Raw genomic sequence first — 24,284 nt, forward strand, 5'->3', positions numbered from 1 at the left:
CAGAGCTGAGTACAGTGAGCCGGTCACCGAGGACTTCACCGCAGCATCAAACCCGGAGTCGAATGGCAGCAGCAAGCTCCGCCCACTCTCGTTTCCATATCAGCAGGGTCAAGAGAACGTGATAAGACACGGCATTTCCGGAGAGCACCGTCAAAATAAAACCCACATTAACAAACGTTTGCAGAGTAATAAATATCCTTAATGATGGATTAAAGAAAAACTTTTTTTTGCATCATGTCAGATATACTACTCATTTATTGGAAATTAAAGTGTGTGTGCAAACACAGATGTATAGTATAGTTAAAGGAAATAACATGATAAAGTACAATGCTTATACAGTGTGAGCATCTGCTATATTAAAAAAAAAACAAAGAAGAACCAAATCGCCCACCTGTACCGTAAATAGCATTCAAACTGCCTTATGCATTAATATACCTTAAAGAAGCCACACAGTTGCTATGTTAAGACACTGCTTGGAATGATACACGCAGGCTTGATCGTATCGTTTTCAGTCCAAGTGCTTGTTCAAGGCAGACTAATTGATTTGCGTATGCAGTATCTGGTCATCTGGATAAACCCTTTGATTGTATCGTTTCAAGGTAGCTTTTCCATCTGCATCTGCTTCTTAATTTCTTCATACATTGTGCACTGTGGGGAAGTCATATATCCTGTAATCTGTTTTCTAATTGCATTTGCAAGGTCCACATTTAGGTACTCTCCTGTGTTGGGGCCACCTGTAAAGCTTTGGTACAGGATTGTACTTTTTGTTCAGCTCACTGTTTCAAACTCAGGTGGTGTCTAGTCCAAATGGCGCTCTCTTTTTTCTTTACACATGAAGGATGTTTCAGGTTGAAATGCACTGGACAAAGGAGAGATGCATGCTTTTATTTTGAGAGCAGATTCACACAGCTTCCGGTGTTATTTAGACTTTTTATAGACTTCAAAATAACAATTAAGTGCGTCCTATCTACAAGTACTGGCATGCTGTTTCGGTAAAGTGTCCTCTGAAACCTGAAGGCACGATCAGCCCAGGCCCTCAGAGTTGGGTTTAATGGCCCGATTTTGGCCCAGCTCAGCGCCCAGTAGGAAGGGAAAGCAGTCAGATTGTGTACTTGTCTGTCATGCTGATCAAACTCAAGTATATCTTAGTGATGTGTTGTGTGATGTGATTAGTGAACTCCACATTAATAGCAGCACAGAGCGACAGAGCAGCGCTGAAGCATGCAGGCCTTCAAGGGCACCTCTGCAGGGCTCACAACTTCTGTCATGGGGGATTTGAACATATATAGTATGTGGTCTCCAGTTGAGGTCAAAGGGGCTGAAGTCTGCAGAATGCAGATAGACCAACTTAGTACATCACCTGAATATGATGCATCCTTGCTGCCATATTGGCTTTGGCAGATAAGACTGTCTCCTGTATCTGTCTCCTTACAGTCTGATGAGAAAATATAGATTTTGCATGATTAGCATGGCCAGCAGCAGAAATGAACTGTCGTGCATTTCTGCCACCTCACTGGCTATTTTTAAACCTCTGCGTTTTCTGACAGCTCTCTCTTAAATGTGCTTATTTTTCTGCGACTAGCCATCTGAACACAGCATATTTTAATGAGAACCATAACATTACCGATTCATTACATCAGCGTTGCAGCACAGCCTATTTTCTTATTTAATTAATGGGTGTTTTCCTCAAGGGGAACTGAATGGAATCACTTTTTGAAGAAGATTTGCAAGAGACAGCGGCATAAATAAGAGAAAATGCAAATTTTAAGTCTAAATGACAAAATGTAAATAAGACATTAGCAATTCAAGCTCGCTAACAAGACCAGACCAGTGTTTAATTTTGGAAAGGCAGGCCAGTGTTTCTAGCTCGCCGGGTTCAACTTGTGTCGTTCAGTTTTTTCTCTTTTCTATAAAGCACAATTATCGGATGAAATACTGAGTTACATTCAATTTACCCACCCTACTGTCATCACCTCAGGCGGTGCAATGCTGTATCTCCCAAAATTACGGAAGAAGGAATCTGAAACTGTACAAACATCAGACTATGATGAGATCTGTGTGGCACAGGAGAATAAGCTAAGTCAGTGAGAAAGTTCTACAATGCATCCTGACTAACAGCGTCTGGTGCTTACTTCTGCAACAACTGTCTTTGCTTTTCCTTTCTTTTCCTTTGTTCATATGTTAGTGTGTTATATAAGTGGATAGAAACTCAAAACAGCACGCATAAGGGCGATGCTTAGGGGTATTCAACTCACCAAAGCTGTCACATTTACTGTATGCAGCGCATGAAATTCTTCTTCATAAGCTTTAATCAGCCTCTCACTTCCAGCGCTGGCAAGCTGCTGTGGGAGCTTCAACAGGAAACAATTGTGGAACAAACGAGACTGAGAAATGTCCTTGGGAGGTTCCACTTTTCTTATTCACGCTAAGTCTATAATTTGAACAACTCCTTTGGTGAAGGACAGAAGAGCTTTGGGATCAGAGTGACTTACCGGTGGGAGAAAACAGGGCTATTTGTCAGCTGTTAGTGCACACTATGCTTCTTTTTGTAGAGGCTGTGCGATCAGACACCTCAATGTCGTCCCAGTTTTGCGGATTGTAGTGCACAGTTGAAAGCCTGTGAGAAGGCGCAACTTTGTGAGATGGGTTTGGCTGGTTTGGGAGGGCCTCGCCTACTAGAGGAAGCAGACGTAGAAGGAAGAAAGTGAGAGGACGGAGAATCTTTGGAGCAAAAGCTTGGACATGGAGCCAAGTGACTGTAACCACGATCCTTACCTTAAACTGGCAATAGATATACGGTTTTCGCTGCAATGTGGCCGTTCTGTCTGCCACCAGGTACGATCTGCCAGGAAAATGAAGGCTGACTAGTGATCCAGTACAGATGACGCCGTTAAATCTGCTCTCATGTCTCCATTATAAACTAAATGAGCTAATGGACTCCTGCTTTTCCTCCTAATGTTTTCTCCTTCTCCCCCCTCCCCCCTTCTCCCCCTAACCCCTGCTGGAGTTATTTTTTTTAGTTAGTGCGAAGCAATACTCAAACTGTGTTATTACTCCATATCAAGTTATATCAATGTCACTTTACCTCTTCAATGGACACGCTTCTTTCTTCTCTCTCGTTTCCAAAGTGATGTTTCTTTACAGAAATTTGGGAACAAATGCAGTGTGTCCTGTGTTTTGTGAAATATCTCATCATCAGCTTCATGGATGGCACAATACTTAGTTCAGACTTTCAGGGCTCCTGGATGATCAATCCTGCTGCCTTAAGTGATCCCCTGACATTTTCTGTAGCGCCACCTTGAGGGTGATATTTGTGGTTTTGCATAAAATGTCACAACTCCTGGATGGATTGCCATGGCATTTAGTACAGACATTCATCTCTCCCTCTGGATGAATTGCTATCACTTTGGTGATTCCTTAACTTTTTGTCTAGCACCATCATCAGGTGACAATTTCAGTTTGATTACTATCAAATAAGAATAATAATAAGAATTCCCATCAGCTTCAGCTGCACTTTGCATTTAAAGATCATTTGCATATGTTCAAATGCTAACACGCTAAAATAAGATGATAAACATCATACCTGCTGAACATCATTGTGTTCATATTGTCATTGTGCGCATGTTAGCATGCTAACATTAGCATTTACCTCAGCCTCACAGAACTGTTAGCATGGCTGTGCTCTCTCACTTTTGCTTCCTCAAACGTACATGTGTTGCAAGCATTTTTTGGACTCAGTATTTTGCTCACTTTGACATGCAGACAGGTGGAGTCAGGGACTGAACCACACCAAAGCCTGCGATCAACGGCCCACCCCCTTCTAACCGAGCTATAGCTGCCCCTGGTTGCAGTTGGGTTTGTCCGTGTATATTGCTTAAAAAGGTGGCTCTTTATATGCAGCAGCACAATGAGAAGCTAGCTGATTTTCATAATTTTACGTTGAGACCCGCAACAGCTTCGAAAAGAAATAATAGCACAGTGGCACAAGGCCTGCAATGAGCTGAACAGCTACAAACATTTGACAGTACACCGGGAACAACTGTTAAAAATACACATTAACATTCTCTTCGCCAGACTTCTTCTGGAACAATGCGCGAGCTCCTTTCTTGACTCATTACAGAATCACTGGATAGGCATTTCCATTTCTGCTTCTGTTCTGTCACTTTCGCGCAGACACAGAGCAGAAGCACTGCCTCCGATGTCCTCCAGTCTGTTTGTTTGTGTTATCTCCTCTTTCCCAGCAGCACCTATGTGCCACAGCACAGTTTCCTCTTCCTTAAATGCGTGTTTGCTATTTTGTGTATTATTTCAGCAGGCCCAGAGGTGTGTCAGCTCGAGCGTTTTAAAATTCTAACGCCGGCACATTCCTGCGTGCCATCATCCTAATTTTGGGATCATATGTCATCACTGCTACTACAAAACGAAAGTGTGCATTTAGCCCTGGTGACATTATAAGCCTTCATGGGTTAAGCTCTGCCATTGCAGATGCAGCTTATAATATGACACCAGAAGACTGCATTTTAAAATCGCTGTCACTCTCTTGGTTGGTAAAAACCTCACTCTGCAAAACCAAAATCTTTGTCACTTGTCATTTTCGATTAATTTCAAGGTTGCTGGATATTAACACGGAAGGTAACATTCCTTTGAAGCCAACATGTCATGTTTTAATTAGCGGAATGGGCAATGAGCTTTTTTTTTTTTTTTTTCAACGGCAGTAAATATGCCAAAACACTTCTCATAATCCTTTTCATTTAATTTCCTCCTCACATCATTTCAGTACAGAAATACCTTATGTGGCAGGTTTGGCTACAGCTTGGCTTTTTTATTTGCCACTTTTATAATAATAAGTCTTAAAGTGTTAGAGGAAGGCAGAAGAACCCATTAGGTTTAATCCAACATCAGACTGAGAGCTCTGGCACAAAACCATGGGAGTCTGTATTATTGCACAGAGTTAAAGAAGGCAGCACCTTTCAAACAGCATAAAGCAGCATCTTAATGGCAAACCCTTGCACCACACCCTGCCGCTCACCGATCTGAGGATGAATCATCTGATCTTTAAGCAGTCAGACTGATATGTGGATAAAGAGCAGCGAAGCAGCCCGACGTATGAACGCAGCAGAGGACAGAAACAAGAGCTGAGCTCAGGTCCTGCACAGACAGTTTGATGGGCGCCAGCTGGGACCTCACGGGCTGACGAGCGAGAAGAGGGGACCAAGAATCAGCGAGCAGAAGACGCAGCAGGCCGAAATGAATAATAAAATATCAACATGGAAAAGATCTGTGTTTGATCCTCTACTCCAGGCTGTAGCTGCCGTGTTGTGGTGGAGGGAACAAATGATGCTGACAGCCTCCCGTGTGGAGCCAAAGTGTTTGGGAGACTGATGTCAGCGTGTTGGGGAAGTCTATGACTAAACTTCTAGATAGAAACATGTCTGCTGTTTAATCACGCCGGATCTAAGAGGATTACCTTGAACAAAGAATTAAATCTGTGCCGAAGAATACAGGCACACCCATCTGATATCTCACGCAATGGAAAGGTACATAGACACTGGGTTAATTTAATTAATTGCAGTGGATGTGGACCTGTTTGCTGAAAGCTTTCATGTGCACCTCCACTCATAGTTTCCTCAGCAAGTCAGGGCTGAAAGCAAAGGCTCAGGTGTGACTGATGTTGAAACACAGCTGCCGTGTCACTATTGGCTTTGAGGTGTGTCAAAGCTTGTGTTGCGCTGAAACGCTTTACTGGCTTCCTGTGCAGAGGTGTGTTTTGAGGTTGCTTTGAGAAAAGCCTCAGCCGAATCTTCCCTCCAAAACACACACATGCCAGCTGCTCTTTCATCCAAATCCAGCCCTGTCACTGCGGCTCTGGACCCCAGGAGCAGGAGTAGAGAGGCATTACTTCATGGAAAGGGCTGGGAATAATTGCTGGTGGTACAGTAACGGGAGCAACTTGTAATGAGTATCACCTTGATCCCCCTAAGAGTTGTGCGATCGAACAGTTTGACAATTATCCTGCTAATTTCACTCCGCCGGCTCTCCTCATTTCACCATGTTTGGAGGGAAATTTGTTTCTAATCACCGCCTTGATTTAATTATTCCATTTGGAAGCATTCATTTCTCGTTCCTCCTCAGTTTAAAATGACTGTCCGCCCTGGCAGTGAAACGGGGAGCCTGCGACGAACTGTGGGTGCATCTGTGACATTCGTTTTCAAGATTTCCAAAACATGAATCACTTTAATGAGAGTTTATCCAGTGAGTCACTTACTTAATTAGGCGGAAATTTCAAGTTCTAATTTTGAAGAAGCCACATTACTTTGGCAAAAAAATTCAATGATCCATCTGTAAGGGATCCATCTTGCTTTATATGTGCATCCTTCCACCAGCTTGTGGGTGGATGCATTACATGCCCTGTATGGAGTAGACGCTTGTTAATGGCTGACAGGAGGATAACAGATGCATGTGGATGGGAGAGACCTGATGGCTTTAAGGCCTTAGATTCATCCCAGTTTGCAGGTTTAAATCCTGTTTATGACCTTTGATGGATGCTCCCTCCTCTCTCTGTCAAATCCTTTGTTACTTTCAGTTGGCACAATACAGCCGAGGCCAGGCCGTGGTCAGCCAGGTGACTGATGTGTCAGGAGTGAAACACCTCAGGCCACCTCAGCCCCGCCCAAGTGATGGAGAAAACAGCTGGACGTCTTACCTCCATCATTTAAACCCCTTAACATACACATTTCAGAACTTCCCCTTGAAGAGTTTTAAGGGTGGGTAAATAATCTTATTCCACACTGTCTGAGCTTGTTCCTGCTCTGCAACGAAGCTATATGATGTGCACACAGAGTGGAACATTCAAACCTAATGCTCCGTGTTTCTTATGTCTGCGCCAGATAGTTTGCGCATCTTTTCATACACATTCCCCCAAAATTAAGCCTGACATATTTGGTATTTTAGGAACATTTGGGATTTGTACAAGCATTTAAGATATACGTCTAAAGCATGAGTTTGTGAAGACTGACCTCAGTGGCGGGTCGGTGAGGTTTGATGGGCTTTAACAGCTTGTTGGATTTTTCTCAGCAGCCTCTGTGGGGTTAAAGTAGAGTTTTAAAGCAGCAGTATGAAATTCTTTGACGGATTAGAAGTTAATTGAGAAAGTGAAAGGGTTGGAAATTGAATTTGGCATTTGTGTGCTCCTAAACCAATCACACTTCATAAATGGGGTCAGTTTTACCCTTTACATAGCAACTAATTTGAGAAAACCGTAAAAGCATCAGAAAACATGGTCAGGTTAGATTTAGGTGTGTGGGCACTAAACTGGACAGATGATACTGCTGCAACCCAGAGGCAAGCGCAGGGATGTAACATCATGTCAGCCACATGCACAGTGTGAATGTCTGCGTGTTCACACAGACACACAGGCACACACACACACACACTCTATGGCATTACAAGCAATCAAACGAAAGGGTCCTCACTGTGTGCTTTTCCAAAGAGAAAATGGTTCCCCTGATGAGAGAGGGGGGAGGTGGGGGAACGCCTGGCAAATGAGAGCCACAGTGAGTGAGTGCAAATGCAGCTTGGAGGAGCTTGTGTAAGCAGCTGAAGATGGAGAATGAGTGCCCTCCCCTGGCCGCGCCGCCGCTTTCTTTGCAGCCTTCACCTGTGGAACTGTGAGGCGTCCAAGTCATCCACACAGACAAACAAAGAAACAGGGCTGCAGAGTCCACTTTCAGAAAGCATTTTTAAATTCATTTTATTATTTTATAGCTAATTTACAACAAGCGCGTCACTGAACTGGAACATTTTATTTTGCTTGATATTGTCATTGTTAAATATATTTTTCTGCATCAGTTGACTTTGTTGTAACTTTGTAATCAGTCTTTTCTGTAAAAATTCATATATTTCATAAGGAATATCACACTATGATACGGATGGCTGAGAGAGATATTAAGAAATACACTGAACCCTCAAATAAAGAAATTGAAAACATATTATTCCATTCATGGATGTGTTGTCATGTGGTGTTTCTGTGATTCTCTCAATGTGTAAATGTAAATGGATGCGCTGATATCATTGTGTGTGTGTTTGTGTGTGTGTGTGTGTGTGTGTGTGTGTGTGTGTGTGTGTGTGTGTTGCCCACCTGGACTGTGCAGGTGTTTCTGTGTCTGAGCAGTAAAAACTGGGCTGTGGCTCTGATGGATCCTGGACTTGCATTAATTCAGCAGCGCGCGCGGCTAAACCTAAAGCCGCGCGGCACTCCAACATCTCCATTATATTTACAGCATTTCTGGCCGAGACCCAAAAGCTCTCTCAGTGTGAAAAATAAATAAATAAACAAAAATACAAAAATATACAGACTTCAGACGGTGACAGTTCTAAATAAATAATAAATCGTGAACAAAAACGGAAATTGATACCTGTCACTCACAAGCCCCAGCCGTTCCACCTTGAGCCCAGAGAAGCAAGTGAGCAGAAATAAAAGAAACAGTAAATATGAATGGTCACTTCCATCAATACTTCCACCTTCACTCTTATAATTCAGAACAAATTATAAGTAAATACAAACACATGCTCAGAAAACCTCGGAGTCCTTTTGCTTTAGCCCGCCGTCCTTTCCTTGCTGATACCTGGAGCATATAATGCCGTCAGTGCAAACTTCACAAATACTCTTTTAACCTTAGACACACATAAAGCCATCTTCATTGCATAACATCATATCAGTATTGCACTACGTCCTCACGTGCGTGTCTCACTCTCTCGCTCTGGCACGCACGCACACACACACACACGCACGCACGCCACCCATGTATTATACATCATAACCACCAGTGGATGTCATAAAGGATAGATATTCTCATATAGTTTTCATTTATATTTCATACGTAACACCCGCGCACACATGCAGCAAACACGCGGAGGCGCGCGCGCACACAGTCACCCAGACGCACGCGGCTGCATTGTACATGTGTTTCAACCCGCCTTCCACGCGCACGAGAACGCGTCCAGTGTGTCAGATCGAAGCTCGGGTGTGAGGTCTGCTTTACGTCGAGCGGCTCGGTTGGTTCCGCGTCGCTGTTTGCTGCGTCTTACAACAATAAAATGGGAGCGTGAGTAAATTCAACAACCAAACTGCAATATTACCCAAAGAAATCAATGGAATATTGTTTGGAGATGTTGATTTTTACAGACTTAGTCCCGTTAGAAATTGTCATAAAAAAGATATACTGTATATATATATTTATATTCATATTTATATTTATATATATAGGCCATTTATATTGTTAAACATGACTTTAATGCTTTAATTTGTGTGGACACAAGAGGGAGAAAGAAGCGGAGAAAAAGTGGAAGAGAGAGTAAAAGAAGACCTGTTCCTCCCGTACAGAGGAGGTTCCACACATGAATGCGCACACACGCGCACACACGGAGACCCACGCGCACGCACGCACACACGCACGCACACGCACATACACACACACATGGCTTTTACTGCGGCCACTGGAAACAGTGTGTACGTCTGCGGCTGAGGGATTCTTTTGGAAGAGTGATCGGTGAGTCGGCCTTGGTGCGATGAAGCTAACAGCTCTGCTGTTTGTGCCTAGAGAGATAACATTCATCCTGGATTCTGAGGAGCAGGTCAAAACAGCCAGTCCCCCCTGGTGCAGGAGTGTGCTAGGCTACAGCTGAGGTTACAACTCTGTGTGTGTGTGTGTGTGTGTGTGTGTGTGCTGGTGGATGGGTGTGAGAGTGTGTGTGTGTGTGAGTGTGTGTGCGTAAGAGAGCAGAGGCTAAACTGTGTTTCAGAGCATCTACTCAGGGCTGGCCTCTCCATATGACCGCGTATCATGTCTCTCTTGTCTTTTTCCTTCATGAGACATGCTAAAAAAACCTCCCCCACAATAAAGAGGTGGAGAAGGAGAACACACCCCGCTCCCTCGCCTTTCTTTTTCTTTTCCCCTTTTTTTTAGTCCGATTTTCCCTTTGTTTTTGTCTCCATTGTCTTTGAGGATGCATGCACAAATTCAGCATATGAGTTTTTAATCATATTATAATTATTTGAACTGCCTTTAAATAATGCCTCGCAGTATTCAACATGGGGTGATTGAGCAAACGTCAGTCTTGGTCACTGAGGTGTTATTCCGAGTTCACGCTCAGAACCAAGAGGAGATTCACAAGAAAAAAGGACTCTTTGCCGAGAAAAAGACTCCTCATCAAGAGGGACTCAGCAGGATGTGGGCGCCCCGTTCTCAGTCTTCCCCCTTTCCTGTCCTGAAACAAGGCAGAGCTGACAGGAGGAGGAGGAGAGAAAGCCAGGAGGTGATATAAAAAGAGGGGCCAGAGTCTTTTTGGACACCTCCGTGTCAGATATAGGCGCGTGTAGGTGTTCAGTGGGGGACTGAGACTTGAGAGGAGGTGGGGAGGGTGAGGTGGTCTTAACACCACCTCAGGGTCCGTCCCTCCTGGGTCACCCTCTTTCAAGCTCCGTTCAGACCTAATGTCTCGTGTCCAGCTATATCCAGACTGTGTGGAGATCCAGACGAAATGGACTGCAGTTCACACCTGGCATCAGAATGCATCTGAAATCTCTCCAGTAATCACTTGTAATTGGATTTCGCTTCCCATTTGCTTTTATCTGTTGGGAAGCTGCAACTGCATCTAAACAGAAAAAACACACAGTACACACTAAGTCGTTTGGCAGCGCTAAATCAACTGTGTTTGGAACATTTGCATCCCCGGTTTTGGATGCAGTCACAGCTGTATTTGGAGCTGTCCACTTGTGGCCGAGATGCATTTTAATGGTAAGTGTGAACGGGGCCTCATTAAAGTGGAATACTGATTAAGTCCTTTCTCTCAGTCTCTTTCTCAGTCTAATTACACGTCACTGTGTTCACATCTGTCTCAGAGTCTCTTTTTTTTTGGTATCGTTCTTTGCCTCACTGTGTCATTTTCTGTGTTTGTCTCTGTGTTTGTCTTAGTATGCATTTGTCTCTCTGTGTCTTTCTCAGTGATTGCCTAAGCACTGACTTTGCTGGAGGACAGACAGGCAGGCGAGGCTGGCTTGGCTGTGAGGGTGAAGGGCGGTGTCGGTCGGTGGCTGTGAGGAAGGGGCGGTCGGGCGGGTGCAGCATCACAGCCTCTCCCGAGTGGGGATCCAGATGTAAGGCCCTGATTGCTCCTCGATCACTGTCTTTACTTTGTGATAGACCTCTTCAAAGCTGTCCCCTTCCACCACAGCTGCAGCCGGACGCAGGGTGTGTGAGAGCGAACGAGTGTGGGGGGCGGTTGGAGGAAGAAAAATGGCACCGACAGCGGCAAGCAGAGAGAAAAAACAGAGAAGCAGAAAAAATGGAATCATTAGGGGGGAGAAAGAGAGGGACATATCAAAGGAGGGCGCTTATCAAATCAAAATGAAATTGCAATGTTAATTTTTATTATGCATGTGTTTCTGCAAAACATACACATATTTATTCAGTCTCACACATATTCTTTCAGCGCTTCATAAAATGTCACATGCAGCAGCTGTTTCGATTTATTAGAAATTGTAGACAGCGCTGAATTTGTGAGGAAACCTAACATTCGTATTCCGCCGACTGCTGTGATTTGCCCCAAATGTGTCTCTTAAATGCTAAAATGCCCCGAGTCCTCCCAGAAGGCACTCGTTCTCTCATCTAACTCATTCAGCTCTGCCAGGGACGCGGAGAAGTGAAGTTCATCTGTTTGTGTGTGTAGGGGGGCTGTTTTATCATTGGCATTTGTTGGCATTAACCAATAAAAAGAGTGGAAAAAAGGCTCTTCTTATCACCATCTCAGGCGTCCACATGAGCACCAGCAATGGATGATGTACACATCGTCTTACCTGAGAAGCACTCTAGGAAGTCTTGTTCCAGTTTGAGGGCTCGATCCATTCCTTTCCTGGCCTGCTCCTCGGTCAGGCGAGTGTTGATCTCTCTGTTAAAACATCACGCACAAAACCTTCATTACAGCACATGTATTCACGCTGCGCAGCATACTCGGTGTCTGTTGAGCAGACGTTTTAAAATGCACGAGAAACATTGGTAGCACATACAGCACATTCTCCAGTGACTTGGGCCGGACAAAGATGGCGATGGGATGGAGCTGGGCTGCTTGTAGTCTGCGCACAGCGTTGGCCGACACATCCAGGATGCAGTGTTTCCCCTGCTACTTGTGCACACATGCAGGGAAAGAAATGGCGAGGATTAATAAATACAGCCTGGTATTTTAGGAATGACTTCTGGCAAATTTAATTAGCTAATTAGGCAACAAACCATGAGAGGTTGAGGCTCATTGCTCAGACTTTTCTCTAATGGGGAATGGATTTTACAAAACATTTGGAACACTCGATTGAAATGACAAGTTTTTTCCATCACTGATAAATTCAAATAATATTCTTGTGCCTTAGAATCTTACAACAAACAGTAGTTAACAGAAGTAATTAAAGATTAGAAAAACCCATTTTGAGGATTGCTATTAACTCTTATGCCCTGAACATGTTGCTGCGCACCTGCTCAGCCACCTCACGGACACTCTGGACACTGGTGCCATACAGGTGACTGTTGTACTGGCCCGCCTCGATGAACCGATGGCTCTGGATGTCCTTCTCCATCTGTTCCCGTGACGACACAAAGTGATAGTCCCGCCCATCCACCTCATACTCCCTCTTGGGCCGCGTGGTGTCTGTCAGGCAGAGAACACAACAATAAAACCAGCACGTGCACTCACACCGCTTTGCATCGCTTCAGTCTCTTTCATTCCAATCGATGGCTTCTCTGGGAGAGATGGATTATGCAGACATCACCCTAAAATGGCTGCAGGTGGCAGTAGTGGCATAAAATTGAAAGCAGGGAGCGGACCAGGTCTCTGTGACCGGCAGCATCTTTACTTACGAGGGACACAAGATCCAAACTTGTCAGGGAACTCAGACAACAGGTCATCATTTATCCTGTCTTTCACTGGACCCAGAATGATGATGGGCCTCGCATAATGAACTTAGCATGAAGAGATTGAGAAAAGAAAGAGAGCATTTAGAAACCGGAAAAAAAAAAGGTGATATAAAAGCCTTCAAGGACCAGTGTGTAAGATTTAGGGGGATCTATTGGCAGAGTGTGGCACAAATGGAATAAAAGGCAAGGAGTATTCAGTCGGTTGCAATCTACAACCCCACCACTAGCTGCCACTAAATCCAACACTCTGGTCCTTTAAATAATGCACTTCCTTTATGATCTTACCTTCCACCTGGGTGACCGTCTCATAACTGTGTGAGGTTTTATCTCTCCCTGGTGACAGAACATAGAAGGATACAGCAAAATGTCTTTTCACCATTTGAAATGACATTTAGGTTTATGGTTCTGCACGTGTGTGTGTGTGTGTGTGTGTGCACGTGTCTGTATTCTGGTGTTGTGATGAATGTGATGAATTTTTCAAATGTCGCAGCTAATACATCAGATGTCGTTACCGACGAGAAGAGTAAACATGTGACTCTGCAGGAGGTGAGGTGCGCTTTGGGCTGCAGTCTGGAAGGAAATGTGAATGAAGACTGCTTGTGTTTGTGTTTGGCAGCGTGTCTAATGTCCACAAATTGGCAGCGCGGCATTTGGAGATGACAAACGCAGTGCCAAAGAGTAGGGTAAAGGGACTGCTCTGTGGCTGCAGTTATTGGCAGTTAACGCATTTGCAGGAGACTCTGATACTTGCACCTCCAGCTCGGCTGTTAATCTTGCCACGGATACGCAAAACGAGAACCTGTGCGTGTGGTTGCTATTTTACATAAACAAACATTTACATGAAGTGCATCGAACCCACTAAGATATTGTTTGTGCATGTGTCAGCAAATCATGTTCCCGTGTTGCTGTGTCCTCCTGCCCATTACTGCACCGTTAACTGTAATCAGCTGAAGTCAGTAACGTGTAAGTAGCAGCTTGCAGCGTCGATACACGGTACATTTGTGCTTCACTGTAATTACCTTGAGTGCTCAAGCTGTCTCGACCATGGTCCTGCAACAGAAACGAAGGCAGAGATTTACACACTGGGAAACAGTTTGAGTCAAACGGCTCTGGCAAATGAACTCACCCTCTCTTTGGTGTTGACACGAGACCACTCTTTTCTTTCCACCCTGTGGAGATGAGGAGGGAGAATAAAAACATTACATTTTGCAGACACAACAGTCAAGCTAAAATGGTTAGCAGGCTATGAAGTTTTTTAAATTACATTTAGCTTGTTATCGAATAACTCCTGTACACATATTTTGTGTAATCAAGGCGTTTGGTGACTGTTGAATCACTGTGGAAGATAGAGAATCCCTCCCAAGCTCACTCACAGTGTGTCTGACCTGTGCTTGCTGGGGATGAAGCCGACCTCCTCAGCCTCATTCTGGGGGCTGACCTTACGGGCCTGCCACCACTCCTCATCTCCACAGTCCAGCACATGCAGCACATCCCCAAACTTGAAGCCCAGTGCCTGACTGAGGAAGCCACAGTCCGCAGTCTTGTCATAGTCAAAAAGAGCCCTGAGTGATAAAAGAATTCAGATCAGTCACTTAAAAATGATTCAAAATACTTTTAACCATAATAATAATAATAAACTTTATTTCTGTAGCCCCTTTTCTACAGGATGCACAGTGAGTGCTTTTTACATAGAAAAGACAAAATGGACATAGAAACAAATTTTAAAAAAGAATGTAACATAAGACGAAGAATAAAACCCACTTGATAGTGACAGAATGAAAGACAATGCATAAAGCCACAGAATAAAATAATACAGTCTATGTAAAAATAGATTACATAGAATGCATAAAATCAAGTAAAATACCACAGTTTAAAAGAAGCGCGGCAGTGCTTAAGGGAGAGGCAAAGCACAAAAGTTTCACACCTGTATCAGGAAGTCATAGCTAATTAAAGGCTAAAATGAAGAGATAAGTTTTTAGCCTTCTTTTGAAAATATTCAGTGAGCTGCTTCCCTGATATCTATAGTAGTGTGTTCTAGAGCTTTGGGGCATATGCAGAAAGGCTGCATCCTCAATTGTCTTTCCACTGTTGCTGGAAAACCAATACTATGAACAGTCTTTTTTTGATTTGCTTCATAATTACAAAACAATGTGCAAACCATATGATTTACAGCAGCCAAGAAAACATATAGGAGACATCCTGGTACACTAGTATAAATGCAATATTGTTTCTAGCCACCAGAGGTAGCATTGAGCACTGTGCATTTGTACAGTAGCCGAATGAGGAAGAAATTCTGCGCCATCTTGGATTTATAAATGTTGTGAAATAAAACGTGTGTTCATCATCAGTTTCAACAGGAACTAAAGCAAGAAGTCCTTCAAGGTAAGACCCATGTTCCTTTTACTCTGTGCAGTGTGATATGGTTCGGTTATTTGGATGTTTGCTCCTTGTGGCGGGTGTTTACATCAGTTTGAACACATTGCGGTTATTATTATTATGAACATGATATAATGCATGCATCTTTTCGTATACTTCAGTTTATACAGTCCCATCATCTTGTATTCTGTTGCTGGTGGGTTGGTGTAACGACTCTTTGACAGTAGATGACATAGAGTGGTGAGCTGCAACGCTCACAGCTCATCTCACTCCATTTACACAACTTTGCAACTTTGCGATATGCACGTGATGATGGCCTCATGTGTGCTCAAGGTGCAACTTAAGTAAAATTTGCACATGATGTTGTCTTATCTTTGCACAGGAGTTCTTAACTAGTGCATGCAGCAGGTCTACGGGGTGAAGTGGTGAACTCCAGCGTTTTATTTACTATCTAAATGGGGTGCAGATTACTGAACACAGTAACGCAATGTAGTTTTTCTCGTATTTGTAGTACTTCTGAAAGAGGTAGTGAATTCCTTGAATCTGCTTGATACTCATAAAGCCACAGCCATGGTACATGGTGTCTTCAGTTTATGTTGGACTGCGTAACCTAGCAGTTTAGCTCTGAGACAGGCTTACCATATTATGTAAATTTTTGTTATCTATTCCTTTCAGTTTGTACCTTTTATTAAAAGTCCTAAGCCACGAGCCAGCATAAGCTAAGACACGAATCTTGGCCTGATTAAGAAATAAGAGCATAACAAAGGCTAAAATGTATAAAACCGTACTTATTGACTTTTAAGAGGGAGCAAACTGCTTAGCTCAGAGGACATTTTGAATGAACTGGACTGCCAGTCTACCCACACAGCCGGCTGCAGACAACATTTGCATTCGCATACAGTATGTAAGTTTTCCTCTTTAGTACTGTACATAATGATTTGTTTCTTGTGCATGGTGCCTTGTATTTTCCGTTTATCTCCCTGTTCTTGCTTCCATTCACCCAACTTCAGGGCCTCTCTGGCTTGTGCAACTTAATATTGTCTGCAGTGCATTACTGCTCCAGTAATTAAGGGATGAACATAGCCTCTGAAGAACAAAGTCGATATTAGCTTGACATGCCATATAGTTCAATAATAATAATCTAATCAAATTCCCTCTGGTGACTATGAATCATAGTCTGACTTTCAAAACCCTACATTTCAGCTCTACAAAGGCTTTGCACCAACTATGAATTTACTTGTTGGCACCATAACGGTGCTGTAGTGGATGACTGGCCTTGCTCAAATTATGACTAATTATATGACGACAATGCTACAAAAGATTCAGTTTTGTAAGTCCAGAACAATCCAGAAATGTCACATATAAAGTCCTCTGGACCTGAAACAGCTGCGTCAAAGCTTAGCACTGACATTTGTTTTGGCTCAATATGCTTAACAGTGTTGGCTAGTGTGCAAACTGAGATGCATTTGCACCAAGACTATTAACATCACCTAACAAGCTGATTCTCTAATCAGTCAAAGCATCATTTTCTCATTTAAATCTGCATTAAATGAAAACAAACCTACATATTTTTAATTCTTTAAAATAGACAAACCCATAGAAATGTAATCAGAATTACTGTAGCCCATTAGCTGTGGACCATTAACCTAGAGGCCTTATCCTGGAGCCCGTTTGATGTGCATAATACTGTGCCAGCGGTACTATTTCTACTTTATGTGTGAGACCTGATGTAGAAGCCTCTCTTTGGGTTGCTCCTTAGCGTCGTGGTCCCAGAGCCCATGCTGCTGTTCATCAGCTGTTCCCTCAAGTCATGGATCTTGGCCTCAAAACGGCTGTACTCTGAAACAGAGACATACAAGTGCATACAGTAAAGACCATTATGCCTACTTCTCTGTATAGAACTGTTTTTATGTAAGGTTACATGAGGCTGGGGATGGCTGTGTGGTTGAATTCTGTTTGTTTCCAATAGAAATTAAGAAGTAACACGTGAAACAAGCTAATCATGTGTTTCTTTGCCAAAATTTCAACCCCATTTTATCTGTTTTTGAAATATTCTAACAAACAAACAAACAGACAGACAAATGGGACTCGTCTTGGCACTCTTCAAATGATGCCTCATTAAAAAATAGGTAATGAAATAGGTTTGCAGCTGATTTTAAATGCAGCTTTGAAATGTGTATTTATTATTATAGGAAAAAAAAATATTATTAAGACACTTTATGAGACTGAAAGGGGACATCTGTGTTTGAAGGCTTGTTATGTGTGACTGTTGTGGCTTTACCGTCGGGTCTGTACTGCGCGATGATGGTCACTGTCTGGCCAGCGTTCTTCAGTGCTGCAGCCGCCTGCTCGTGTGTGGCCATACGCAGGTCCACACCGTTCACCTGACGCACACACAGCGTGACCGTTAATGACCACAACCGAGAAACTGCTCCGTGCCGCCTCAGAACACATTAATGTGTGTGAGAGCTTTACGGAAGATAAAAGTGTCTTACGCTGAGGATCTGATCCCCCTTGTGCAGCTCTCCACTGAGGTCAGCTGGCCCCCCTGCCAGGATGAAAGAGATAAAGATCCCCTCTCCGTCCTCTCCTCCGACAATGTTGAATCCCAGACCTGTGGAGCCTCGGTGAATCAAAACTCTGCGAGGCTCCCTGGAAAAGAGATGGAGGAGAGGTATCAATAATACAATGCACAACACAAGCACTAACACTACTATACCTACTACTGATGCTAATATGAACACTACTAGTAATAAATTAGTATACAGTATATAATGGTTAGCTGAAGGATCATTGCTCACCTGGGGATCTCGTCATCTCCCATCATGCCATGCAGGACGGGAGAAAACCGACTAGGTGAGGTGGGAGTGAGCGCTTGTGGGTAATCTGACCCAAGATAGTTGGGGTGGCTGAGTTCAGTATCCATGTGGGAATATGCTGGAAAAATACACACAAATCCAAAAGCGCTATAATATACCAGGCAGGTATTGCACACAGGTGTATAATATCTTAACGCAGCCGAGACTTCTGGCTTTTCAACTGGCCAAATGTGCAAATGTGTGTCATTTTTGTGTGTGTGTGTGTGTGTGGTCAGTATGAAAGCTTTTCTTTAATCATCTCATGAAAGCCCATTGCAAAAAGAGTATTGCATGCTCAGATTTTTTTTCTTACAAGGGCAGATTTTCATCAAGCGGCAGCATGAGGTCAAGAAAAACTTTTGTGAGGGAAAAAAACCCAACAAAACCCCTGAACCTGTACACCTCGGCTTTGAGCTTTCACAGAACTCCCACAGTTATCTCCAGTGATTTAGAAAGAAAAGCTATTCCCTCTACTCTATTTTTTGACTGCTGCTTAAGTCGGAAGAAAAATCGCTCCTTTTTGTGGGTGGGTGTGCGTTCTTGGAAACGCTTAAAGGCAGGACATTTGGTGACAAAGTTTTCTGGCCTGATTTCGGCTAACCACACTTAGCACAACTCAGCGTGCCAGTCGTCAGCGCACAGTGCAGATTTTCACACAGAGAGGGGCTTACTGCTGGTGAGGTCTGGGGGGTTGTAGGAGTTGGTCAGGAACAGGTTGTTGGGCTTGGCCACCCTGAGGTACACCACCTCGGCTGTGTTCTTCAGAGCCCCCACCGCATCCTCATGCATCACATCTTCCAGACACACGTTGTTCACCTGATTGTTCACGACAAGCAGGGAAACACAATCAGGATCACAGACTGCAGACTGCAAGGCTCAGTGTTACATGGCGCTGCTAGGGGCTGGGGATGACACTGGATCCCCTTTCCCATACTGCGCATGCACATTTATGGTGCATGAGCGTCGCCCTTCACCAGCGCTCAACATTTATGATCAGATACACCAGCAAATCAAACTTAGATCAACATTTAGTAGCAAAATTTTAGTAATGAAAGTCTGTTAAGAATTCATGACTGAAATATGCAAATTCCCACCTTTAACTAGCACTGCATCAAGAACATTGCAAAAAAGAGCATCATTACTTATGACTTGATATAGCCAGTAATGGTAGATGTATTTTTGAGCATGTCCATAATGAGCAGAAGCATGTTATCTTATTCCATTTAGAAGGAAAGCACTTGCTCAGACACCATTTAGTAGAAACCAAGCACCATTTTGAGGTTGCTGGTGTGGAGCTCGCCATCAGCTGCTGTGTTGCAGTGTCCTCCAGCAGATGGCAGCAATGCCCCTTGAGATGCATTGTGGCAAGACTACAGTTTAACAATTGCTCCATCCTACACATCTATTAACAGTTTAATGAAAGTAATCTCAGGCCATGAAAATTACAGCTGTAATTTATCTTGGCACTTGATACATCAATGCCATGCAAATGTCTGCGTGTGACTGAGTGCTTAGAAGGTGAGAGTCTGCGGCTATCAGTGACGTGTATTTGCGTGGGCATGTATCTCTGCACGCTAGCTGTTATTACACTTGAGTGACCAACCGCTAAGATCTTGTCCCCGATCTGCAGACGCCCATCTTTATGAGCCGCGCCGCCTTCAATGATCTTGGTGACATAGATACTGTTATCTCCTGGTATGTGCTGGTTTCCCACCCCTCCAGCAATGCTGAAACCTAATCCTGAGGAGAGGGGAGCGATGGGAGAGGCAGAGAGTGAGCATCGGAGGTGTGGGTTAACACAGAGCAGATTTTCTAAATCCAGAGGGCACAGCTTAGCTGGGTATAAAGGATCCTTAAGCCCACACACGCGTTGATGCTATACACCAGTCCACACTTCGGCGTACCTTTAGGTCCTTTGATGAGTTTGATTTCAGTGACTTTCTCCGCTGCTGGTTTTCTGCGGAGAACATAAAGGCGGACGATAGCACCTGCCTCCTTAAGGGCCTCCACAGCTTGGCTGTGTGTCACCTCCCTCACATCAACATCATTCACAAATAAGATGCAGTCGTTCACACTAAGAAACAGACAGACAGAGAGAGAGAGAGAGAGGGTGGGGGGTTGAGAAGGGAAAATACAGCATGAGTTTCTGTTTTGCTGAAGAAATCAGGTGTAATCCTCCACCAGAAGAGGTCAGGAGCAGTCATTCTCCAACTGTATTAGGGATCCAGTTTCAGCACAGACATCTGGCCTTTTCTGCCATCTCTCAGTATACAATATTAAAGAGGGCAGAAAGCCTTCTGCTATTGATTTAGCAGGAAGGTTAGCTGCAGTGGAAGTCTCTTTGTGGTGAGCGATCTTGAAAATGATGAGCGGCTGATATGTAAAGTGCAAGTGACAGCCCTTGTGCAGAAGAGAGGCTGATTTTCAAGCAAGAAGATTTTGATGAAATAGCTATTTTCAGACGTAGGCATCCTCCCGCCGAGGGCCTGAAAACCCTACTTATCACCGTTCCATTCATGTGTTTAAAATTGATTTTTACGGCCAAGAAAATTGTAGTGTGTAAAATTTTGTAAGACTGAAATAATTCTTGAGGGCTGCGAGAGTTTTATAGAATGAAGCATAACAATGAGGGGGACTATGTTCACGCCTGTTCTGTTTACGTTCGCTCTCTCTGTCTTTCCTTTTTCCCGCTTCCAGCTCAATCAGCCGGCTGAGGGCGTTCACTCTTTTGGTTAAACCAATCAGATTTTGCCACGACCTCTGTGAGACAATCCTTCTTCTGCTGCTGTCAGCTGTCATTTCAGTGACACGTCCACACATTTCACCTGCAGTTTTCATGACAACCAGCGGCTATTTGTTCTGTTTCACCGGGTATCAAGGCATTCGGCATTGCTCTTCACCTCTTCACAATTATGCCTCTCCTGATTAAACTGAGAGACATCACTACAGCCAAAAGGAAGCAGGGCTGCTGACATCTTTATACAAAGGATTTTACACAAGCCTTAGCTGCATATTGTTTCAGAGGCATTGTTATATTTTTTTTTTCATGTAGAGAGGAGCACGTTTTTACCATACAGTAACACGTTTTTTAATGCTGGCAACTCTTTTTTTTTTTGCCACCATAGAGCATCCTTTTCTGTTCCTCCTGGCACAGAATTGTACACACAACCTTTATTAAGATTTGAAGAACAGTTCATGTACATGCTGTGTGAAATGTTCCAACTCAGCTCTATTAAACTTGTACTTTCACGAACCTCACACAGCTCTTTAATTCTGATTTTCAAGGATTTTTCAAATACACCATAGGGGCCATTCAGTATCTCACTGTGGAAGAATCACTCAGACAGCTTTGTTGTGTTTGAATCATCAAAGAGAGACTGTAAACCATCTGAAAGCAACATGAATTTTACACCCACAAATGGCAGATTTCGTAAGGTTTTCAAGGATTTCCACATTTTAGATCCAAGGAGTAGTCAGGTTCGCAGTATGTTCCTCAAGATATTTAAGATAAGTGGATCATAGCAGACAATAAAGGCCAAAAACAAAAAAACCTGCATTCAGGCAAATATAAGCGTTTTCTCCAGGCTCGCTTTAAATTCACTTCAGACTCTTTAAAGTCGTTCCAGATGGGCGTTTATAGGTCAGCTGTAAAGAGGAGGACGAGGAGGATGTGTCTATGCATAGTTTATTTATTGCAGTGTAATCTAGAAAATGGCTCACAAAGTGCTCTTTTTTTATCAAGAAAGGCAAACACTGCAGTGCAGCCTCTTATGAAGGTGGGAAAACAGACGTGATATTATCACATATTCTTGCAGTGGGTTCCTTTAGAATTTGATCCTCCTGAACTTTAATGTAAGGTACCACACGCTACAGTTTATGGATGAGGCATATATTTCAATATGTATTATATATTATTATTTGCAACATTTAATCTAATATGGCTAATATGTTGCTGCTGCTATTCTACAGATCTTTTTCTTATAATGAAACACTTACAGTGACAGCGGGCTGCTACAACTCCGCTGTCGAAGGGACAGATAGAGGAAATCTTTCCTGCCACATGCCATTACACTGTACAATAACAGGTAAAAAAAACTCTTTGTACAATATTTCTTATCACTACTGTTTGCTACTTTTGATATTTTATTATTATGTATATAATTTTTTACTGCTTGCTATTTTGATATTTTATTATAGTTTGTTCTCTATACAGTTGTCCTATTTCACAAATTTTCACTTTTTTCACTGTGTGTAATGCTTACAGTCATGGTACACTTTATGTTCTACACACTGCCATTTGCGGTAAATATTCTTTTTTGTGCAATACTTTTCATTACTACTGTTTGCTATTTTGCTATTTTATTATGTATATAATTTTTACTGCTCGCTATTTTGATATTTTATTATGTATAGTTTGCTCTTTATAGTCTTATTTTACAATTTTTCACTTATTTCACTGTGTGTAATGCTGCTGCTGCACTGCAATTTCCCAGCTTGCGATAAATAAAGTATATCTATCTATCTATCTATCTATCTATCTATCTATCTATCTATCTATCTATCTATCTATCTATCTATCTATCTATCTATCTATCTATCTATCATGAGTTTTATCTAATGATGGTAAACAAAACCTTTATGCTTACAATAAGACTCTTCTGTAAACTCATCTATTAAACCTCATCTGAAGTCTTTTACTCATTTTTAGACCTAATGCAAACAGTAAAAGTAAAAAGAATAGTTGAAAGACCTGTGAAAGTAGCAGAGGATGCTGGGTTGGGGCATTCAGAGCTTGAATTAAGCAGACAGGTCCTCTCTGATGTAACTTTGATGGTGAATGGGCTGGACGGTGAATAGTGTTACAACACTTTGGGCTTAGAATGAGGTGAGGCTCTACTCCTCTGCATCTCTCCTCTAAGTGTGTCTGCAGGTGGACAAGTGACTCGTCGTCTGTATCAGTGAATGCAAAAGAATATGTGCAGAGAATAGGCAGGGCAAAATGGAGACTGTAGAGTCTCTAGCCCGGTTTGCCCGTGGGCTTTTGATTTCTGGGAACATGGATGCACGCAAGCAGGCCAGCTTTGTGTTGATTGTAGCGTAATGCGTGTGTGGTTTCACCTCAGCCGTCCATCCTGAGCCGCCGCTCCTCCAGGTATGATTTTGGTGATGAAGATGCTGGGGTCGTCGCCCACATGCGGGTTGTCTGTTCCTCCTGCTATGCTGAAGCCGAGGCCTGAGTTACCCTGCAGTGGCAAATCCAAACAAGAACGCGTTACGATTTGCACCAGGGGCTTTCGACTGTGGCTTTAGAGAGTGGAGACATACCAGCGATAATAGATATGATAGAGCTGCAGAGGAGTAAACATGCAAATATGTCGAAAATCAAGTTTTAAAAATCTCTTTCTCAGACTCACTCGCTCCAGTGTGATCTCCTCATACTCGATTTCCCCTTCTGTCCCATTCACCTGTCAGATAGTTAGTATGTTAGTTCACACAGTGTAATTTAGAAAAAGAAAAGTTGGGAAATCAGTGGTTCCCAACCGTTTCCTTCATGTTTTCTATCATTGAGTAAACTGATGACATATTGTGACATAAAAGTGACATATTTTATAGATATTTCATATTACATTCAATGTAATAACAACAACAGTACAGAACAATTGATAAACAGTACAATTAACCCAAATAGTGAATGCAATAGAAGGAAGTTTGGAGTGATTTAGATGAATTTGAGTAGATTATTTCCTGTGAACATTGCATCTGAGATGAGTTTTCCTGATATTTTTAGTAGCTTTTTATACAATACTGTATTTTTTAAATTCTTAACAATCATACATACTTTATAGGCCTCTGTTTGGACAGATTCAGTGTTTTCTTCTCCCTGACGCTCAGACATTTTTCAGTTTGCTCTTTGGTTGATTTAACTGTGTTCTGTTCTTATACAGGATAAGCAGAAAAAGAAGATCCCTTTTGAATGTAGCTTATCAAAGTCTTCACTGCCTTTATCCTGTGAGATGCCTCTGCAGATGCCTGTGAAGCTTTGGCGACCCCTAGTTGGGATTGGAACCCCCAGGTTGGCAACGAGTGATTT

The 24,284-nt window shown here is 42.9% G+C and overlaps 1 protein-coding gene across 1 annotated transcript in view; it reads right to left on the reverse strand.

Moving 5' to 3' along the window:
* Positions 1-11,125: 11,125 nt before the first annotated feature.
* LOC121617840 (disks large homolog 4-like) overlaps positions 11,126-24,284 on the reverse strand; it is a 40,161-nt gene continuing 27,002 nt past the window's right edge. The window contains exons 4-21 of the mRNA XM_041953079.1: positions 23,608-23,658; positions 23,312-23,436; positions 20,098-20,267; positions 19,797-19,933; positions 18,865-19,009; positions 18,137-18,272; positions 17,831-18,014; positions 17,617-17,719; positions 17,060-17,174; positions 14,345-14,521; positions 14,086-14,128; positions 13,979-14,009; positions 13,245-13,292; positions 12,903-13,004; positions 12,521-12,693; positions 12,065-12,174; positions 11,855-11,946; positions 11,126-11,232 (exon numbers count right to left, since the gene is read on the reverse strand). Coding sequence (XP_041809013.1) covers positions 11,126-11,232; positions 11,855-11,946; positions 12,065-12,174; positions 12,521-12,693; positions 12,903-13,004; positions 13,245-13,292; positions 13,979-14,009; positions 14,086-14,128; positions 14,345-14,521; positions 17,060-17,174; positions 17,617-17,719; positions 17,831-18,014; positions 18,137-18,272; positions 18,865-19,009; positions 19,797-19,933; positions 20,098-20,267; positions 23,312-23,436; positions 23,608-23,658 — 2,049 coding nt within the window. The remainder of the gene's footprint in view (positions 11,233-11,854; positions 11,947-12,064; positions 12,175-12,520; positions 12,694-12,902; positions 13,005-13,244; positions 13,293-13,978; positions 14,010-14,085; positions 14,129-14,344; positions 14,522-17,059; positions 17,175-17,616; positions 17,720-17,830; positions 18,015-18,136; positions 18,273-18,864; positions 19,010-19,796; positions 19,934-20,097; positions 20,268-23,311; positions 23,437-23,607; positions 23,659-24,284) is intronic.

The sequence above is a fragment of the Chelmon rostratus genome, chromosome 14 (genome assembly GCF_017976325.1).
Source record: "Chelmon rostratus isolate fCheRos1 chromosome 14, fCheRos1.pri, whole genome shotgun sequence".
NCBI classification, from domain to species: Eukaryota; Metazoa; Chordata; class Actinopteri; order Chaetodontiformes; family Chaetodontidae; genus Chelmon; species Chelmon rostratus.